The 20,000-nt window shown below is 44.5% G+C and overlaps 1 protein-coding gene across 4 annotated transcripts in view; it reads right to left on the bottom strand.

Moving 5' to 3' along the window:
* st6galnac3 (ST6 (alpha-N-acetyl-neuraminyl-2,3-beta-galactosyl-1,3)-N-acetylgalactosaminide alpha-2,6-sialyltransferase 3) overlaps positions 1-20,000 on the bottom strand; it is a 139,139-nt gene that overhangs the window by 79,141 nt on the left and 39,998 nt on the right. For all 4 annotated transcript variants that reach the window (XM_090182987.1, XM_036986764.2, XM_090182988.1 and 1 more), the window contains exons 3-4: positions 11,648-11,848; positions 10,586-10,794 (exon numbers count right to left, since the gene is read on the bottom strand). In XM_090182987.1, coding sequence (XP_090039113.1) covers positions 10,586-10,794; positions 11,648-11,848 — 410 coding nt within the window. The remainder of the gene's footprint in view (positions 1-10,585; positions 10,795-11,647; positions 11,849-20,000) is intronic.

Below are 20,000 nucleotides of genomic sequence, written 5' to 3' on the forward strand. Positions count from 1 at the left end.
CCGTAGAGAACAGTGACTGTGCTGAAGACTACACTAGTGCAGTCCTCTCAGTCATCCATCCTCCCCCCCATCCAGAAACCTTTCCCAGCCTGCTGCTGACTCACCTCCAGCCATTTCACTCACTTCCTCCTATTTGCCAGCCCCCTCCAGCCCTTCATCAGAGCAGACCAACTCTCTCACTCTGTTAAAGGCTTGACATTCAATCAACACCCTCCATCTCTCTCTCTCTCTCTCATCACCAACTCCTCCTCAAGCCCTTCATCAGAGCAGACCAACTCTGTCAGTCACTCTGTTAAAGGTCTGACATTGAATCAGCTATTCTATCTTCTTCTATGTGCGTGTGTGCGTGTGCGCGTGTGCGACTTAATGATGGAACCCTGTGCCAGCCAGTCACATTACTTTAACAGCAACGAATCGATCTGAAACTCAGACATCAGAGACAACCTCCTCTCCTCTCCTCTCCTCTCCTCTCCTCTCCTCTCCTCTCCGGAAGGAGAGTTGTATGGCATTGAAGCTCGTCTGGAGGTTAGTTAACACAGTGTCCAAAGAAGGGCCAGAAGTATACAGAATGGTGTCGTCTGCGTAGAGGTGGATCAGAGAATCACCCGCAGCAAGAGCAACATCATTGATGTACACAGAAAAGAGAGTCGGCCCGAGAATCGAACCCTGTGGCACCCCATAGAGACTGCCAGAGGTCCGGACAACAGGCCCTCCGATTTGACACACTGAACTCTATCAGAGAAGTAGTTGGTAAACCAGGGGCGAGGCAATCATTTGAGAAACCAAGGCTGTCAAGTCTGCCAATAAGAATGTGGTGATTGACAGAGCCAAAAGCCTTGACCAGGTCGATGAATACTATATAATATTGTCTCTTATCAATGGCGGTTATGATGTCATTTAGAACCTTGAGCGTGGCTGAGGTGCACCCATGATCAGCTCGGAAACCAGATTGCATAGCGGAGAAGGTACGGTGGGATTCAAAATGGTCGGTAATCTGTTTGTTAACTTGGCTTTCGAAGACCTTAGAAAGACAGGGTAGGATAGATATAGGTCTGTAACAGTTTGGGTCTAGATTGTCACCCCCTTTGAAGAGGGGGATGACCGCGGCAGCGTTCCAATCTTTGGGAATCTCAGACAATACGAAAGAGAGGTTGAACAGGCTAGTAATAGGCAGATCATTTTAGAAAGAGAGGTTCCAGATTGTCTAGCCCGGCTGTTTTGTAGGGGTCCAGATTTTGCAGCACTTTCAGAACATCAGCTATCTGGATTTGGGTGAAGGAGAAATGGTGGGGGCTTTGGCGGGTTTCTGTGGAGGGTGCAGGGCAGTTGACCGGGGTAGGGGTAGCCAAGTGGAAAGCATGGCCAGCCGTAGAAAAATGCTTATTGGGCCCAGGGGCTGACTATGTCCTAGATGCTCTCCCTATAGGGGCCCAGGGTCTGACCATGTCTTAGATACTCTCACTATAGGGCCCAGGGTCTGACCATGTCCTGGATGCTCTCCCAATAGGGCCCAGGGTCTGACTATGTCCTGGATACTTCACTATAGGGCCCAGGGTCTGACCATGTCCAAGATGCTCTCCCTACAGGGCCCAGGGTCTGACCATGTCCTAGATGCTCTCCCTATAGGGCCCAGGGTCTGACCATGTCCTAGATGCTCTCCCTATAGGGCCCAGGGTCTGACCATGTCCTAGACTCCCTATAGGGTCCAGGGTCTGACCATGTCCTAGATGCTCTCCCTATAGGGCCCAGGGTCTGACCATGTCCTAGATGCTCTCCCTATAGGGCCCAGGGTCTGACCATGTCCTAGATGCTCTCCCTATAGGGCCCAGGGTCTGACTATGTCCTAGATGCTCTCCCTATAGGGCCCAGGGTCTGACCATGTCCTAGACTCCCTATAGGGCCCAGGGTCTGACCATGTCCTAGATACTCTCACTATAGGGCCCAGGGGCTGACCATGTCCTAGATACTCTCCCTATAGGGCCCAGGGTCTGACTATGTCCTGGATACTTCACTATAGGGCCCAGGGTCTGACCATGTCCTAGATACTCTCCCTATAGGGCCCAGGGTCTGACCATGTCCAAGACTTCCTATAGGACCCAGGGGCTGACCATGTCCTAGATACTCTCCCCAGAGGGCCCAGGGGCTGACTATGTCCTAGATGCTCTCACTATAGGGCCCAGGGGCTGACCATGTCCTAGATGCTCTCACTATAGGGCCCAGGGGCTGACCATGTCCTAGATACTCTCGCTATAGGGCCCAGGGGCTCTGGTAAAAAAAGAAAGACCTAAATAAGGAATAGATTGACATTTGGTCTTGTATGACCTCTCTAACCTTCAACCTTAAACCTTCAACAGTAAACAATATAATATGTGCCTCCCCCCAACATACGATCCTTGTAGGGACCAAACAATTGAGGCCCATTCAAAATCCTATTTCGCTTAACCCCTAATCCTAACCCTAAAACTAACCCCTAACCATAATTCTAACCCTAAACCTAACCCCTAACCATAATCTTAACCCTACACCTAACCCCTAACCATAATCATAAACCTAACCCCTAACCCCTAATCCTAACCCTAAACCTAACCTCTAATCATAACCCTAAACCTAACCCCTAACCATAGTCATAACCCTAAATCTAACCCCTAACCATAATCATAACCCTAAACCTAACCCCTAACCCTAAACCTAACCCCTAACCCTAAACCTAACCCCTAACCATAGTCATAACCCTAAACCTAACCCCTAACCCCTAACCCTAAACCTAACCCCTAACCCTAAACCTAACCCCTAACCCTAAACCTAACCCCTAACCATAGTCATAACCCTAAACCTAACCCCTAACCCTAAACCTAACCCCTAACCCTAAACCTAACCCCTAACCCTAAACCTAACCCCTAACCCTAAACCTAACCCCTAACCATAATCATAACCCTAACCCTAACCCCTAACGATAATCATAACCCTAAACCTAACCCCTAACCATAGTCATAACCCTAAACCTAACCCCTAACCCTAAACCTAAGCCCTAACCCTAAACCTAACCCCTAACCCTAAACCTAACCCCTAACGATAATCCTAACCCTAAACCTAACCCCTAACGATAATCATAACCCTAAACCTAACCCCTAACCATAATCCTAACCCTAAACCTAACCCCTAACCATAGTCATAACCCTAAACCTAACCCCTAACCATAATCCTAACCCTAAACCTAACCCCTAACCATAGTCATAACCCTAAACCTAACCCCTAACCCTAAACCTAACCCCTAACCCTAAACCTAACCCCTAACCATAATCATAACCCTAAACCTAACCATATTCATAACCCTAAACCTAACCCTAACCCCTAATCCTAACCCTAAACCTAACCCCTAACCATAATCATAACCCTAACCCCTAATCCTATCCCTAACAACTAACCCCTAATCCTAACCCTAAACCTAACAACTAACCCCTAATCTTAACCCTAAACCTAACAACTAACCCCTAATCCTAACCCTAAACCTAACAACTAACCCCTAATCCTAACCCTAAACCTAACAACTAACCCCTAATCCTAACCCTAAACCTAACAACTAACCCCTAATCCTAACCCTAAACCTAACAACTAACCCCTAATCCTAACCCTAAACCTAACAACTAACCCCTAATCCTAAACCTCTAACCATAATTCTAACCCTAACACTTTGTTGCTTTTTGGATTTTGTCTTGTTGCTCTGTATGCTACGTCTTGCTTGTTCTATGTTGCTCTGTCTGTATGCTACGTCTTGCTTGTCCTATGTTGCTCTGTCTGTATGCTACGTCTTGCTTGTCCTATGTTGCTCTGTCTGTATGCTACGTCTTGCTTGTCCTATGTTGCTCTGTCTGTATGCTACGTCTTGCTTGTCCTATGTTGCTCTGTCTGTATGCTACGTCTTGCTTGTTCTATGTTGCTCTGTCTGTATGCTACGTCTTGCTTGTTCTATGTTGTTCTGTCTGTATGCTACGTCTTGCTTGTTCTATGTTGTTCTGTCTGTATGCTATGTCTTGCTTGTTCTATGTTGTTCTGTCTGTATGCTACGTCTTGCTTGTTCTACAGTGCCTTGCGAAAGTATTCGGCCCCCTTGAACTTTGCGATCTTTTGCCACATTTCAGGCTTCAAACATAAAGATATAAAACTGTATTTTTTTGTGAAGAATCAACAACAAGTGGGACACAATCATGAAGTGGAACGACATTTATTGGATATTTCAAACTTTTTTAACAAATCAAAAACTGAAAAATTGGGCGTTTTTTGTTGATATACATGTTGAAGAGGGTGGGGCTTAAGCTGCAACCCTGTCTCACCCCACGGCCCTGTGGGAAGAAATGTGTGTGTTTTTTTTGCCACACACTTGTTGTTTGTGTACTTGGATTTTATAATGTCGTAGGTTTTTCCCCCAACACCACCATCCATCAGTTTGTATAGCAGACCCCCATGCCAAATCTCTCCATCTGTCTGGAATCTGTCCTCTCTCTTCATTCCTCAGGGATCTCATTCTCTTTGCCTCTTTCTCTCTCTCTCCCCCTCCTCTCTCTCTCTCCCTCTCCCCCATCTCGCTCTCTCCCCCCCATCTCTCTTTCTCTCTCCCTCTCCCCACCATCTCTCTCTCCCCCCCATCTCTCTCTCTCTCTCCCTCTCATCTCTCTCTCTCTCTCTCCCCCTCCCTCTCTCTCCCCCTCCCTCTCTCCCCCCCTCCCTTAATTGCCTTGTCCTATAAAGCACGTCAACACAGACATAGACGATAGGGAGAGAGGGAGGGAACAGAAAGGAGGGGAGAGAGGTTGGAGTGGGAGGAAGGTGGGGAGAGATGGAGACAGGACAAGGACAGAGGGGCGAAGAGAGAGAGATGGACCCCCCAAGCGGTCAGTGCCCTGAGCAAGCTTTTCGTCTTGTCCAACTGACCAGCTAGTGTCGTGGAAAATGACATAATTAGTCATGCTATCCCGTGTTTTGCTGCTTAAAGAATAGTCTCTTGTTATATGCTAGTGTTTTTTCTAACCTGATACAACCTTGTCTCGGTAGGACTGAGTCATAAGACTGGACTTACAGCTAAGAGACGTTTGGGTGCAACCGAAAGCATGTGAAAATCCCGTGGGTTTACTATCTACAGAAAGCCCCACGTATGGAACCTTGCAGAAAGGAGCACAATATAGTGTTTGTTGTTGTGAATGCAGTTAGACGGTTGATCCCTCTATCAACCTCTTAAGTTTACACAGACGATAAATGACTTTTTACACAGTATCTGCTGACAGCCACGTATACAGAAAGAGCTTGTATGTGTTTTCTCTATAAAAGCATTGAACTGTTCGTTGAGCTTTTCAACTATGCACTGTAGCTGATTCTGCATTTTTGCAAATCTTATAATAAAGTTTTTTGTGTTTGAACTCATCTGTAGTCTCTCTTCCCTTTGATTAGATATTCCATGACACTAGCTACATTAGATGGATGTTTATAAAACCTCTCCTTCCCGCATTGAGATGTTCCCATATGACCCCAGCATTTATCAAGGCAGTAGCCCCACAGTGCCCGCAGGCCAGACATCACACAGCCAGCCCTCCCACCACAGTAACAGTGTTGACTGAGTTCCAGGCTCTGGTTCTCTCCTCTTTTAAAGAGACGACACATCCTAATGTCTCACCAGATGGTACTGAATGGAGACAGACAAAAAAAACATGCTCTCCTCTCCCTTCATCATCTGTCCTCTCCCTTCATCCTCTCTCTTCCTCTCCCTTCATCCTCTCTCCTCTCCCTCCCTCTCTCCTCCCCCTTCATCCTCTCTCCTCTCCCTCCCTCTCTCCTCCCCCTTGATATCTCTCCACCTCCTCTCCCTCCCTTCTTTTCCTCCCCCACCATCCCCCATTCTCAATCCCTCTCCATCCGACTCTCTCTGTCTTCTCCCTTCATCCCCCTTATCCCTCCCTCTCCTTCCCCTCCCTCTCTCTCATCACCCTCCTCCCTCCCTCTCCTTCCCCTCCCTCCCTCTCCTCCATCCCTCCCCCTCCATCCCCCCTCCTCCCTCCCTCTTTCTCCTCCCTCTCTTACCTTATGGGAAAGTATCTGTGTGTGTGTGTTTGATGTGACACAGCCTGCTCCATTTATTCCCCCATCGTAATAGGTAATATACATCAAAACCACTGACATATCATGGTAGGGATGAAGAGACAGAGGGCGGGTGAGAGAACGAGAAAGAGAACGAGAACGAGAACGAGACAGATGTAGGGAGACAGATGTCTCCAAGGAAATGGTTTCAAGCACATGCATGGAGTAATGCATTCAGTACGTTGGTATATGAATATTTAAAAATATATATTTTGAGTGCTGCATTGGGGCTGAGTGATGCATTGGGGCTAAGTGATGCATTGGGGCTGAGTGATGCATTAGGGCTGAGTGATGCATTGGGACTGACTGATGCATTGGGGCTGAGTGATGCATTGGGGCTGAGTGATGCATTAGGACTGAGTGATGCATTAGGGCTGAGTGATGCATTGGGGCTGAGTGATGCATTGGGGCTGAGTGATGCATTGGGGCTGAGTGATGCATTAGGGCTGAGTGATGCATTGGGACTGACTGATGCATTGGGGCTGAGTGATGCATTGGGGCTGAGTGATGCATTAGGACTGAGTGATGCATTAGGGCTGAGTGATGCATTGGGACTGAGTGATGCATTAGGACTGAGTGATGCATTAGGACTGAGTGATGCATTGGGGCTGAGTGATGCATTGGGACTGAGTGATGCATTGGGACTGAGTGATGCATTGGGACTGAGTGATGCATTAGGACTGAGTGATGCATTGGGACTGAGTGATGCATTGGGACTGAGTGATGCATTAGGACTGAGTGATGCATTGAGACTGAGTGATGCATTAGGACTGAGTGATGCATTAGGACTGAGTGATGCATTGGGACTGAGTGATGCATTGGGACTGAGTGATGCATTGGGACTGAGGGATGCATTAGGACTGAGTGATGCATTAGGACTGAGTGATGCATTGGGACTGAGTGATGCATTGGGACTGAGTGATGCATTGGGACTGAGTGATGCATTAGGACTGAGTGATGCATTAGGTGTGAGTGAAGCATTAGGGCTGAGTGATGCATTAGGGCTGAGTGATGCATTAGGGCTGAGTGATGAATTAGGGCTGAGTGATGCTGAGTGATGCATTAGGACTGAGTGATGCATTAGGACTGAGTGATGCATTAGGACTGAGTGATGCATTAGGACTGAGTGATGCATTAGGACTGAGTGATGCATTAGGACTGAGTGATGCATTGGGACTGAGTGATGCATTAGGACTGAGTGATGCATTGGGACTGAGTGATGCATTGGGACTGAGTGATGCATTGAGACTGAGTGATGCATTGGGACTGAGTGATGCATTGAGACTGAGTGATGCATTGGGGCTGAGTGATGCATTGGAACTGAGTGATGCATTAGGACTGAGTGATGCATTGAGACTGAGTGATGCATTGGGGCTGAGTGATGCATTGGGACTGAGTGATGCATTAGGACTGAGTGATGCATTGAGACTGAGTGATGCATTGGGACTGAGTGATGCATTAGGACTGAGTGATGCATTAGGACTGAGTGATGCATTGGGACTGAGTGATGCATTAGGACTGAGTGATGCATTGGGACTGAGTGATGCATTGGGACTGAGTGATGCATTAGGACTGAGTGATGCATTAGGACTGAGTGATGCATTAGGACTGAGTGATGCATTAGGACTGAGTGATGCATTAGGGCTGAGTGATGCATTGGGACTGAGTGATGCATTGGGACTGAGTGGTGCATTGGGACTGAGTGATGCATTGGGACTGAGTGATGCATTGGGACTGAGTGATGCATTGGGACTGAGTGATGCATTGGGACTGAGTGATACATTGGGACTGAGTGATGCATTGGGACTGAGTGATGCATTAGGACTGAGTGATGCATTATGACTGAGTGATGCATTAGGGCTGAGTGATGCATTAGGGCTGAGTGATGCATTAGGGCTGAGTTTCTCTTGGTCTGTATAGTCTATATACATCCATGGCTTTCTCAGTATCTTAATAACATGAGATCATGAGGAAGGCACATCTGACATCCACAACACCCCTCCTGATCATCAGGTAGACAGATCCAATTTACTGTCTTTCTGTTTCAAACACATGAAATGAGAAACTGTCATTGTTCCTGAACAGTGTACCGTGTTGTGCATAATGCATTCTGTCAGTGATGTGTGTGTGTGTGTGTTGGGCCATGCGTTCTGTTCTGTAGTGGATCTGAAGCAGTCACTTTAGATTGCCGTGGTTACAGCTTTGTGTGAAACGGGAACCAATCACATCCTGGCAGACACATTAAAAAACCTGCTGTGAACATAACCTCTGACCCTGTCTCTCTGTCTAATCCAACTAGAACAGGAATAGAACCTCTGTCCCTGTCTCTCTGTCTGATTAAACTAGAACAGGAATATAACCTCTGTCCCTGTCTCTCTGTCTAATCCAACTAGAACAGGAATAGAACCTCTGTCCCTGTCTCTCTGTCTGATTAAACTAGAACAGGAATATAACCTCTGTCCCTGTCTCTCTGTCTAATCCAACTAGAACAGGAATAGAACCTCTGACCCCGTCTCTCTGTCTAATCCAAATAGAACAGGAATAGAACCTCTGACCCTGTCTCTCTGTCTAATCCAACTAGAACATGAATAGAACCTCTGTCTCTCTGGCTAATCCAACTAGAACAGGAATATAACTTCTGTCCCTGTCTCTCTGTCTAATCCAACTACAACAGGAATAGAACCTCTGTCCCTGTCTCTCTGTCTAATCCAACTACAACAGGAATAGAACCTCTGTCCCTGTCTCTCTGTCTAATCCAACTGCAACAGGAATAGAACCCCCATCTCTCTGTCTGATTCAACTAGAACATGTTGTCGTCATGTTGTGTTGCTACCATGCTGTGTTGACATGTGTTGCTACCATGCTGTGTTGTTGTCTTAGGTCTCTCTTGTATATCCTTCCTGTTTGGCCCTGTCCGGGGGTGTCCTCGGATGGGGCCACAGTGTCTCCTGACCCCTCCTGTCTCAGCCTCCAGTATTTATGCTGCAGTAGTTTATGTGTCGGGGGGCTAGGGTCAGTTTGTTATATCTGGAGTACTTCTCCTGTCCTATTCGGTGTCCTGTGTGAATTTAAGTGTGCGTTCTCTAATTCTCTCCTTCTCTCTTTCTTTCTCTCTCTCGGAGGACCTGAGCCCTAGAACCATACCTCAGGACTACCTGACATGATGACTCCTTGCTGTCCCCAGTCTACCTGGCCGTGCTGCTGCTCCAGTTTCAACTGTTCTGCCTTATTATTATTTGACCATGCTGGTCATTTCTGAACATTTGAACATCTTGACCATGTTTTGTTATAATCTCCACCCGGCACAGCCAGAAGAGGACTGGCCACCCCTCAGAGCCTGGTTCCTCTCTAGGTTTCTTCCTAGGTTTTGGGCTTTCTAGGGAGTTTTTCCTAGCCACCGTGCTTCTACACCTGCATTGCTTGCTGTTTGGGGTTTTAGGCTGGGTTTCTGTACAGCACTTTGAGATATCAGCTGATGTACGAATGGCTATATAAATAAATTTGATTTATAGAGCCAAAAAGATTGGAGAAGTGGTTTACCCATACATCTCCATTTTGGATAGATAATTCTTTGTGCTGTTGTTTGTTTAGTGTTTGGTTAGAATCTATGGATTCTTCAATTACATTGAGATGATTTCTGACGTGCTGGTCCTTCTTTTTACGTAGTGCATTTCTGTATTGTTTTCGTGATTCACCATAGTGAAGGCGTAGGCTCAGGTTTTCTGGGTCTCTTTATGGGTCTCTCCATCTCTCTCCATCTCCCTCCATCTCTCTCCATATCTCCCTTGGTCTCTCTCCGTCTCTCTCCCCATCTCCCTCCATATATCTCTCCATCTCTCTCCGTCTCTCTCCCCATCTCCCTCCATATATCTCTCCATCTCCCTCCATCTCTCTCTCCATCTCCCTCCATCTCTCTCCGTCTCTCTCCCCATCTCTCCACATCTCTTTCCCCATCTCCTGCCATCTCTCTCCATCTCTCTCTCTCTCTCCCCATCTCCCTCCATCTCTCTCTATCTCTCTCCCCATCTCCCTCCATCTCCTGCCATCTCTCTCCGTCTCTCTCCCCATCTCCCTCCATCTCTCCACATCTCTCTCCCCATCTCCCTCCATCTCCTTCCATCTCTCCACATCTCTCTCCCCATCTCCCTCCATCTCCGTCCATCTCTCCACATCTCTCTCCCCATCTCCTGCCATCTCTCTCTATCTCTCCACCTCTCTCCATCTCCCCCCATCTCTCAACATCTCTCCATAAGGCCCTGGTCAGAAGTAGTGCACTATATCCTTATGACACTCCATAGGGCCCTGGTCAGAAGTAGTGCACTATATCCTTATGACACTCCATAGGGCCCTGGTCAGAAGTAGTGCACTATATCCTTATTCCTTATGACACTCCATAGGGCCCTGGTCAGAAGTAGTGCACTATATAGGGAATAGGGTGCCATTTGGGAGCCAGTCTCACCTGTCCTTCCCGGTCTCCTTCTTGAACACCATGTCACAGTAGTTCATGCGTTCCTCTGTGGTGAGGTAGATCCTAGCCTGGGGGTACTTCTCTACAGCCTGTCTCAGCATGTTGTACACAATGCCCTTCCCATCCTTCCTCATGTTCCTCAGAGGACCCCACACCACATATACCGTGTCGTTGGCCTGGCCAAAGAAGTACTGAGGCCTCTGATAAGAAGAAGAAGAAGAAGAAGAAGAAGAAGAAGAAGAAGAAGAAGAAGAAGAAGAAGAAGAAGAAGAAGAAGAAGAAGAAGAAGAAGAAGAAGAAGAAGGAGGAGAATGAGAAGAAGAAGGAGAAGAAGAAGAAGAAGAAGAAGAAGAAGAAGAAGGAGGAGGAGGAGAAGAAGAAGAAGAAGGAGGAGAATTAGAAGAAGAAGGAGAAGAAGGAGAAGAAGAAGGAGGAGGAGGAGAAGGAGAAGGAGGAGGAGGAGGAGGAGGAGGAGAATGAGAAGGAGAAGAAGAAGAAGAAGAAGAAGGAGGAGGAGGAGGAGGAGAAGAAGAGATGGGTTAGCGTTTTCATGGACCCAAAGATATTTACATTTTAGTAATTTAGCAGACATGCTTATCCAGAGCAACTTACAGGTAGATATCAAAGATCTCCGCAGAATCAGGAAGAATGAAATACACACTACAATAGTAACACACTGAATCATGAACACTCTGAGGAAGACGTCAGCTTGGTGTCCAAACCTCTACTAATCCTGACCAATGGATTTATACTTATTAATTAAAAAAATATATATACAGTGCCTTGCGAAAGTATTCGGCCCCCTTGAACTTTGCGACATTTTTGCCACATTTCAGGCTTCAAACATAAAGATATAAAACTGTATTTTTTTTGTGAAGAATCAACAACAAGTGGGACACAATCATGAAGTGGAACGACATTTATTGGATATTTCAAACTTTTTTAACAAATCAAAAACTGCAAAAATTGGGCGTGCAAAATGATTCATCTTGAAGAGGCAAAACACTCCACTAATACTATCAGTAAGAAGAATAAGGAGTAAATTAAACCCACCTGTAGCAGCAGGGGCACAGAGGTGTGAGAGACGACCCGGAGGGTGGTGCGGTGCCCCACGTCGTGTTCGAACCCGCGCGTCGGGGCGTTGTTCATACGCCAAATACAGGAGGAGTGGTCGATCTCCGGCCCTGCCGCCTGGCCCAACATCTGACCTGAACTGGACACCACGGAGCAGACCTCACAGTGTAGCTTCAGCGGCTGGAAGGAGGAGGAGCCGAGAGGAGAGGACTGTTATTACAGTATTAGATATGTTAACTTCGGACCCAATACATCACTGAGGCCAAGCTTCCTGCCATCCAGGACCTCTATACCAGGCGGTGTCTGCCTCCACATTGACTCTGTACCGTAACACCCTGTATATAACCTCCACATTGACTCTGTACCGTAATACCCTGTATATAGCCTCCACATTGACTCTGTACCGTAATACCCTGTATATAGCCTCCACATTGACTCTGTACTGGTACCCCCTGTATATAGCCTCCACATTGACTCTGTACCGTAACACCCTGTATATAGCCTTTACATTGACTCTGTACCGTAATACCCTGTATATAGCCTCCACATTGACTCTGTACCGTAATACCCTGTATATAGCCTCCACATTGACTCTGTACTGGTACCCCCTGTATATAGCCTCCACATTGACTCTGTACCGTAACACCCTGTATATAGCCTTTACATTGACTCTGTACCGTAACACCCTGTATATAGCCTCCACATTGACTCTGTACCGGTACCCACTGTATATAGCCTCCACATTGATTCTGTACCGGTACCCCCTGTATATAGTCTCCACATTGACTCTGTACTGGTATCCTCTGTATATAGCCTCTACATTGACTCTGTACCGTGACACCCTGTATATAGCCTCCACATTGACTCTGTACCGGTACCCCCTGTATATAGCCTCCACATTGACTCTGTACCGTAACACCCTGTATATAGCCTCCACATTGACTCTGTACCGTAACACCCTGTATATAGCCTCCACATTGACTCTGTACCGGTACCCCCTGTATATAGCCTCCACATTGACTCTGTACTGGTACCCCCTGTATATAGTCTCCACATTGACTCTGTACTGGTATCCTCTGTATATAGCCTCTACATTGACTCTGTACCGTGACACCCTGTATATAGCCTCCACATTGACTCTGTACCGGTACCCCCTGTATATAGCCTCCACATTGACTCTGTACCGTAACACCCTGTATATAGCCTCCACATTGACTCTGTACCGTAACACCCTGTATATAGCCTCCACATTGACTCTGTACCGGTACCCCCTGTATATAGCCTCCACATTGACTCTGTACTGGTACCCCCTGTATATAGCCTCCACATTGACTCTGTACCATAACACCCTGTATATAGCCTCCACATTGACTCTGTACCGGTACCCCCTGTATATAGCCTCCACATTGACTTTGTACCATAACACCTTCTATATAGCCTCTTATTGACTCTGTACCGTAACACCCTGTATATAGCCTCCACATTGACTCTGTACCGTAATACCCTGTATATAGCCTCCACATTGACTCTGTACCGTAATACCCTGTATATAGCCTCCACATTGACTCTGTACCGTAATACCCTGTATATAGCCTCCACATTGACTCTGTACCGTAATACCCTGTATATAGCCTCCACATTGATTCTGTACCGGTACCCCCTGTATATAGTCTCCACATTGACTCTGTACTGGTATCCTCTGTATATAGCCTCTACATTGACTCTGTACCGTGACACCCTGTATATAGCCTCCACATTGACTCTGTACCGGTACCCCCTGTATATAGCCTCCACATTGACTCTGTACCGTAACACCCTGTATATAGCCTCCACATTGACTCTGTACCGTAACACCCTGTATATAGCCTCCACATTGACTCTGTACCGGTACCCCCTGTATATAGCCTCCACATTGACTCTGTACTGGTACCCCCTGTATATAGTCTCCACATTGACTCTGTACTGGTATCCTCTGTATATAGCCTCTACATTGACTCTGTACCGTGACACCCTGTATATAGCCTCCACATTGACTCTGTACCGGTACCCCCTGTATATAGCCTCCACATTGACTCTGTACCGTAACACCCTGTATATAGCCTCCACATTGACTCTGTACCGTAACACCCTGTATATAGCCTCCACATTGACTCTGTACCGGTACCCCCTGTATATAGCCTCCACATTGACTCTGTACTGGTACCCCCTGTATATAGCCTCCACATTGACTCTGTACCATAACACCCTGTATATAGCCTCCACATTGACTCTGTACCGGTACCCCCTGTATATAGCCTCCACATTGACTTTGTACCATAACACCTTCTATATAGCCTCTTATTGACTCTGTACCGTAACACCCTGTATATAGCCTCCACATTGACTCTGTACCGTAATACCCTGTATATAGCCTCCACATTGACTCTGTACCGTAATACCCTGTATATAGCCTCCACATTGACTCTGTACCGTAATACCCTGTATATAGCCTCCACATTGACTCTGTACCGTAATACCCTGTATATAGCCTCCACATTGACTCTGTACCGTAATACCCTGTATATAGCCTCCACATTGACTTTGTACCATAACACCTTCTATATAGCCTCCTATTGACTCTGTACCGTAACACCCTGTATATAGCCTCCACATTGACTCTGTACCGTAATACCCTGTATATAGCCTCCACATTGACTCTGTACCATAATACCCTGTATATAGCCTCCACATTGACTCTGTACCATAATACCCTGTATATAGCCACACTATTGTTATTTACTGCTGCTCTTTAATTACTTGTTACTTTCATATATTTTTTTGTGGTATTTTTCTTAAAACTGCGTTGTTGGTTAATCCTTGTAAGTAAGCATTTCACTGTAAGGTATACACTTGTTGTATTCAGTGCATTTGACAAATAACATTCCCAGGCCCCTGAACCTGTGTCCAGATTTGTTTTGGATTGGACTGTGACCGAAGGACTGGGATGTTTTTTCATTAATCAATTAGTTGTTTTTTGTATCAAAAATATTACATTCCGTAATGGACATTTTATTTTTTCTACAATTTACTACCTGTACAGTAGGTGGCGGTATGCACTTAACATGTGTGTGAATTCCATTATACCAGAGAAGAAGAAGAAACATGAGAACATCGTCGTAAGAGATTGGATTATTGTAGCAGTGTTGAATGTCCAAACTGAATTAGCTAACTAGCTATTATGTTAAGGTACAATTATTTTAGTTAAAAAGTTGTTCATTTGTTTGTTGCTGGGCAGTGACATTGCATCGTCGACATTAACATTGGGGCGGCAGGGTAGCCTAGTGGTTAGAGTGTTGGACTAGTAACCGGAAGGTTGCAAGTTCAAACCCCCGAGCTGACAAGGTCTGTCGTTCTGCCCCTGAACAGGCAGTTCTGCCCCTGAACAGGCAACCCACTGTTCCTAGGCCGTCATTGAAAATAAGAATTTTTTCTTAACTGACTTGCCTAGTTAAATAAAGGAAAAATAAAAATTAACAGACACGTTAACCAGCAAATAATGTACTATCTATCTAGCTAACGTTAGGTCACAGACTTGCAACCTTCGGTCTCTGCTTTGGCAACATGACACCATTAACAACTGAATACAGGCTTGCTAATTAGCATTACATTCCTCCTGCTAGTAACCTCTTTTCTCCGGGAGACACCAACGTGTACAGGTCTCCAAGAGCGAAGAAGCTATTCTGTTAGCAGGTCTCCCAGAGCGAAGAGGCTATTCTGTTAGCAAGTCTCCTGGAGCGAAGAAGCTATTCTGTTAGCAGGTCTCCTGGAGCGAAGAGGCTATTCTGTTAGCAGGTCTCCTGGAGCGAAGAGGCTATTCTGTTAGCAGGTCTCCCAGAGCGAAGAAGCTATTCTATTAGCAGGTCTCCCAGAGCGAAGAAGCTATTCTGTTAGCAGGTCTCCCGGAGCGAAGAAGCTATTCTGTTAGCAGGTCTCCTGGAGCGAAGAGGCTATTCTGTTAGCAGGTCTCCTGGAGGGAAGAGGCTATTCTGTTAGCAGGTCTCCCAGAGCGAAGAAGCTATTCTGTTAGCAGGTCTCCCGGAGCGAAGAGGCTATTCTGTTAGCAGGTCTCCCGGAGCGAAGAGGCTATTCTGTTAGCAGGTCTCCTGGAGCGAAGAGGCTATTCTGTTAGCAGGTCTCCTGGAGCGAAGAGGCTATTCTGTTAGCAGGTCTCCCAGAGCGAAGAAGCTATTCTGTTAGCAGGTCTCCTGGAGGGAAGAGGCTATTCTGTTAGCAGGTCTCCCGGAGCGAAGAGTGTGTGTGTGTGTGTGCGTGTGTGTGGTCAATTATTTGTGACATTGTGGTTACAATGAATAATGTAAAACGAATTAAATGAAATAAATCCTAATTAATAATCAGATGAGTTGTTGTGAGCTTGTCGTTATTCCTACACACCGATTAGCCTCCAGAGTTCCTTTTTCCAATCAACAACGTGGAGAACAAACATATTAACTGTAGGCCTAGATACTGCAGGCAGTGAAATCTGATGAAAAATGTACCTGGTGATATAATATTACTGCGGGACTAAGACCTAAGGGTTTAACCTCGTGAATGAAGGATGCCTCTTTATGAGATCGGAGAGCCGATCCATTACCCCAACAGTTATTTAGCCTAATTGTTTTTGACTCCAGACAGTAGGCTAGTGTTTGTCTCTCCTGTATATTAGTTTGTCTACATGTCTATTCAACATTTGGATAAAAAAATATATTAAAAAATCCATGTCGTGCAATGAGGCAAATAACAATAACTTTAAAAACAGTAAATTCATCACTCAGATTTATTATTTAATGAGCTGTAAAGGAACAAGTATATTTTTCGGAAAAATAAACTGTAATTGTGCCATTGTGTTCACCCAAGTTCTCTTTCAACTTCTGGACCACCCGCCAGCTGATTGTCTTGCCCGATGTAGGACTCCATAGTGTGAGAGGAGAGAGACTCGTGGACAGAAACATTCACACCTCCATTTCATTTACAAAAGAATAGTGTCAAACAGCTGGGCGTGTGTGAATGCTGCTGTCAGTCATCTCAGCGAGGGTAGAGGAGCCAGTCTGATAACTAGAAATAGACCACTGCGGTTCACAATCCACTAGCAAGCTGCGAGAATACTGATGATAGCTGATGGTAAATGGCGAGAGTCGTTTTTCATCATTTTGTTTTAAGCCTTCCCAAAACCATAGCCCTAAGCTTAAAACCACTTAGTATCAAGGTAAGACCCAAATGCAGACTGTGTGAAGTAACAATGTTTATTTTAACAACAGGGGAAGGCAAACGACAGGTCAAGGCAGGCAGGGGGCGATAATCCAGAGTAGGAGCAAAGGTACAGGACGACAGGAAGCTCAGGGTCAGGCGGGCGGGTACAGGGTCAGGCGGGCGGGTACAGGGTCAGGCGGGCGGGTACAGGGTCAGGACAGGCGGGTACAGGGTCAGGCGGGCGGGTACAGGGTCAGGACAGGCGGGTACAGGGTCAGGCGGGCGGTTACAGGGTCAGGCGGGCGGGTACAGGGTCAGGCGGGCGGGTACACGTAATGATTATACGTAATGATTATAAGTAATGATTATAAGTAATGATTATATGTAATGATTATATGTAATGATTCTAAGTAATGATTATACGTAATGATTATACGTAATTATTCTAAGTAATGATTATACGTAATGATTATATGTAATGATTATACGTAATGATTCTACGTAATGATTATACGTAATTATTCTAAGTAATGATTATACGTAATGATTATACGTAATTATTCTAAGTAATGATTATAAGTAATGATTATACGTAATGATTCTAAGTAATGATTATAAGTAATGATTATAAGTAATGATTCTAAGTAATGATTATACGTAATGATTATACGTAATGATTCTAAGTAATGATTATACGTAATGATTATAAGTAATGATTATAAGTAATGATTCTAAGTAATGATTATACGTAATGATTATACGTAATTATTCTAAGTAATGATTATACGTAATGATTATAAGTAATGATTATAAGTAATGATTATATGTAATGATTATAAGTAATGATTCTAAGTAATGATTATACGTAATGATTATACGTAATGATTCTAAGTAATGATTATAAGTAATGATTATACGTAATGATTCTAAGTAATGATTATAAGTAATGATTATACGTAATGATTATATGTAATGATTCTAACTAATGATTATACGTAATGATTATACGTAATGATTCTAAGTAATGATTATACGTAATGATTATACGTAATGATTCTAAGTAATTATTCTAAGTAATGATTATACGTAATGATTATATGTAATGATTATATGTAATAATTATAAGTAATGATTATAAGTAATGATTCTAAGTAATGATTCTAAGTAATGATTATACGTAATGATTATAGGTAATGATTATAAGTAATGATTATACGTAATGATTATACGTAATGATTCTAAGTAATTATTCTAAGTAATGATTATACGTAATGATTATATGTAATGATTATATGTAATAATTATAAGTAATGATTATAAGTAATGATTCTAAGTAATGATTATAGGTAATGATTATAGGTAATGATTATAAGTAATGATTATACGTAATGATTATATGTAATGATTATAAGTAATGATTATAAGTAATGATTATACGTAATGATTATATGTAATGATTATAAGTAATGATTATAAGTAATGATTATATGTAATGATTATAAGTAATGATTATACGTAATGATTATAAGTAATGATTATAAGTAATGATTATAAGTAATGATTATACGTAATGATTGTACGTAATGATTATACGTAATGATTGTACATAATGATTATAAGTAATGATTATAAGTAATGATTATAAGTAATGATTATACGTAATGATTTATGGAAGTTGTTGTGAGACTGAATAGAGAAACACTATAGAAAGAAGCATCTGCTGGCATTGGTAGAGTCAGCCAGAGAATGAGAGAGGAGATGATGGCTACAATCTGGGTTGGGCAGAGTATAGGCCCGACATGCACCGTGTGAATGGCTGTTGGGCGTGCCCCTCGCTCAATGTACTGTAATTGTTGATGAATAAAATGTCCGCCCACAGAAAGCTTGAGACCCTCTCCTTTTCAACATTAACAGCAGAGTGAAAGTGCACTGTGTGTACGATGCAGAGCTGTGGGTCAGGTGGAAACGGTTTGACAGACTTACCTATTCAATCAATGAATTGGAATACCAAAGAAGTCATTCACTCTTGATGGACGATCAGCAGGACAAAATACTATTGATTGGCTATCAGCAGGACAATAGACTATTGATGGCCCTATTCTCTATATAGTGCACTACTTTAGACCAGAATCCTATGGGGCCCTATTCCCTACATAGTGCACTACTTTAGACCAGAATCCTATGGGGCCCTATTCCCTACATAGTGCACTACTTTAGACCAGAGTCCTATGGGGCCCTATTCCCTACATAGTGCACTACTTTAGACCAGAGTTCTATGGGGCCCTATTCCCTACATAGTAGGGAATCTCTGGGGGCCATTTGGGATACAGGCCCAGCCAGGAAAGTAAGACAATGAAGACAATGAAATATCCACACTGGCATACACACATCAAACAGCAAACCATTACCACGAGGTACTGAATGGTATCTACTGGGAGGTACTGAATGGTATCTACTGGGAGGTACTGAATGGTATCTCTGGGGGTACTGAATGGTATCTACTGGGGGTACTGAATGGTATCTACTGGGAGGTACTGAATGGTATCTACTGGGGGTACTGAATGGTATCTGCTGGGGGTACTGAATGGTATCTACTGGGGGTACTGAATGGTATCTACTGGGGGTACTAAATGGTATCTACTGGGAGGTACTGAATGGTATCTACTGGGAGGTACTGAATGGTATCTACTGGGAGGTACTGAATGGTATCTACTGGGAGGTACTGAATGGTATCTACTGGGAGGTACTGAATGGTATCTACTGGGGGTACTGAATGGTATCTACTGGGAGGTACTGAATGGTATCTACTGGGAGGTACTGAATGGTATCTACTGGGGGTACTGAATGGTATCTACTGGGGGTACTGAATGGTATCTACTTGGAGGTACTGAATGGTAGTGAATGGTATCTACTAGGTGGTACTGACTGGTATTGATGGTATATATTGGGAGGTACTGAATGGTATTGATGGTATCTATTGGGAGGTACTGAATGGTATTGATGGTATCTATTGGGAGGTACTGAATGGTATTGATGGTCTCTATTGGGAGGTACTGAATGGTATTTATGGTATCTATTGGGAGGTACTGAATGGTATTGATGGTAT

The sequence above is a fragment of the Oncorhynchus mykiss genome, chromosome 8 (assembly GCF_057628025.1).
Source record: "Oncorhynchus mykiss isolate SJ-2025 chromosome 8, ASM5762802v1, whole genome shotgun sequence".
NCBI lineage: Eukaryota > Metazoa > Chordata > Actinopteri > Salmoniformes > Salmonidae > Oncorhynchus > Oncorhynchus mykiss.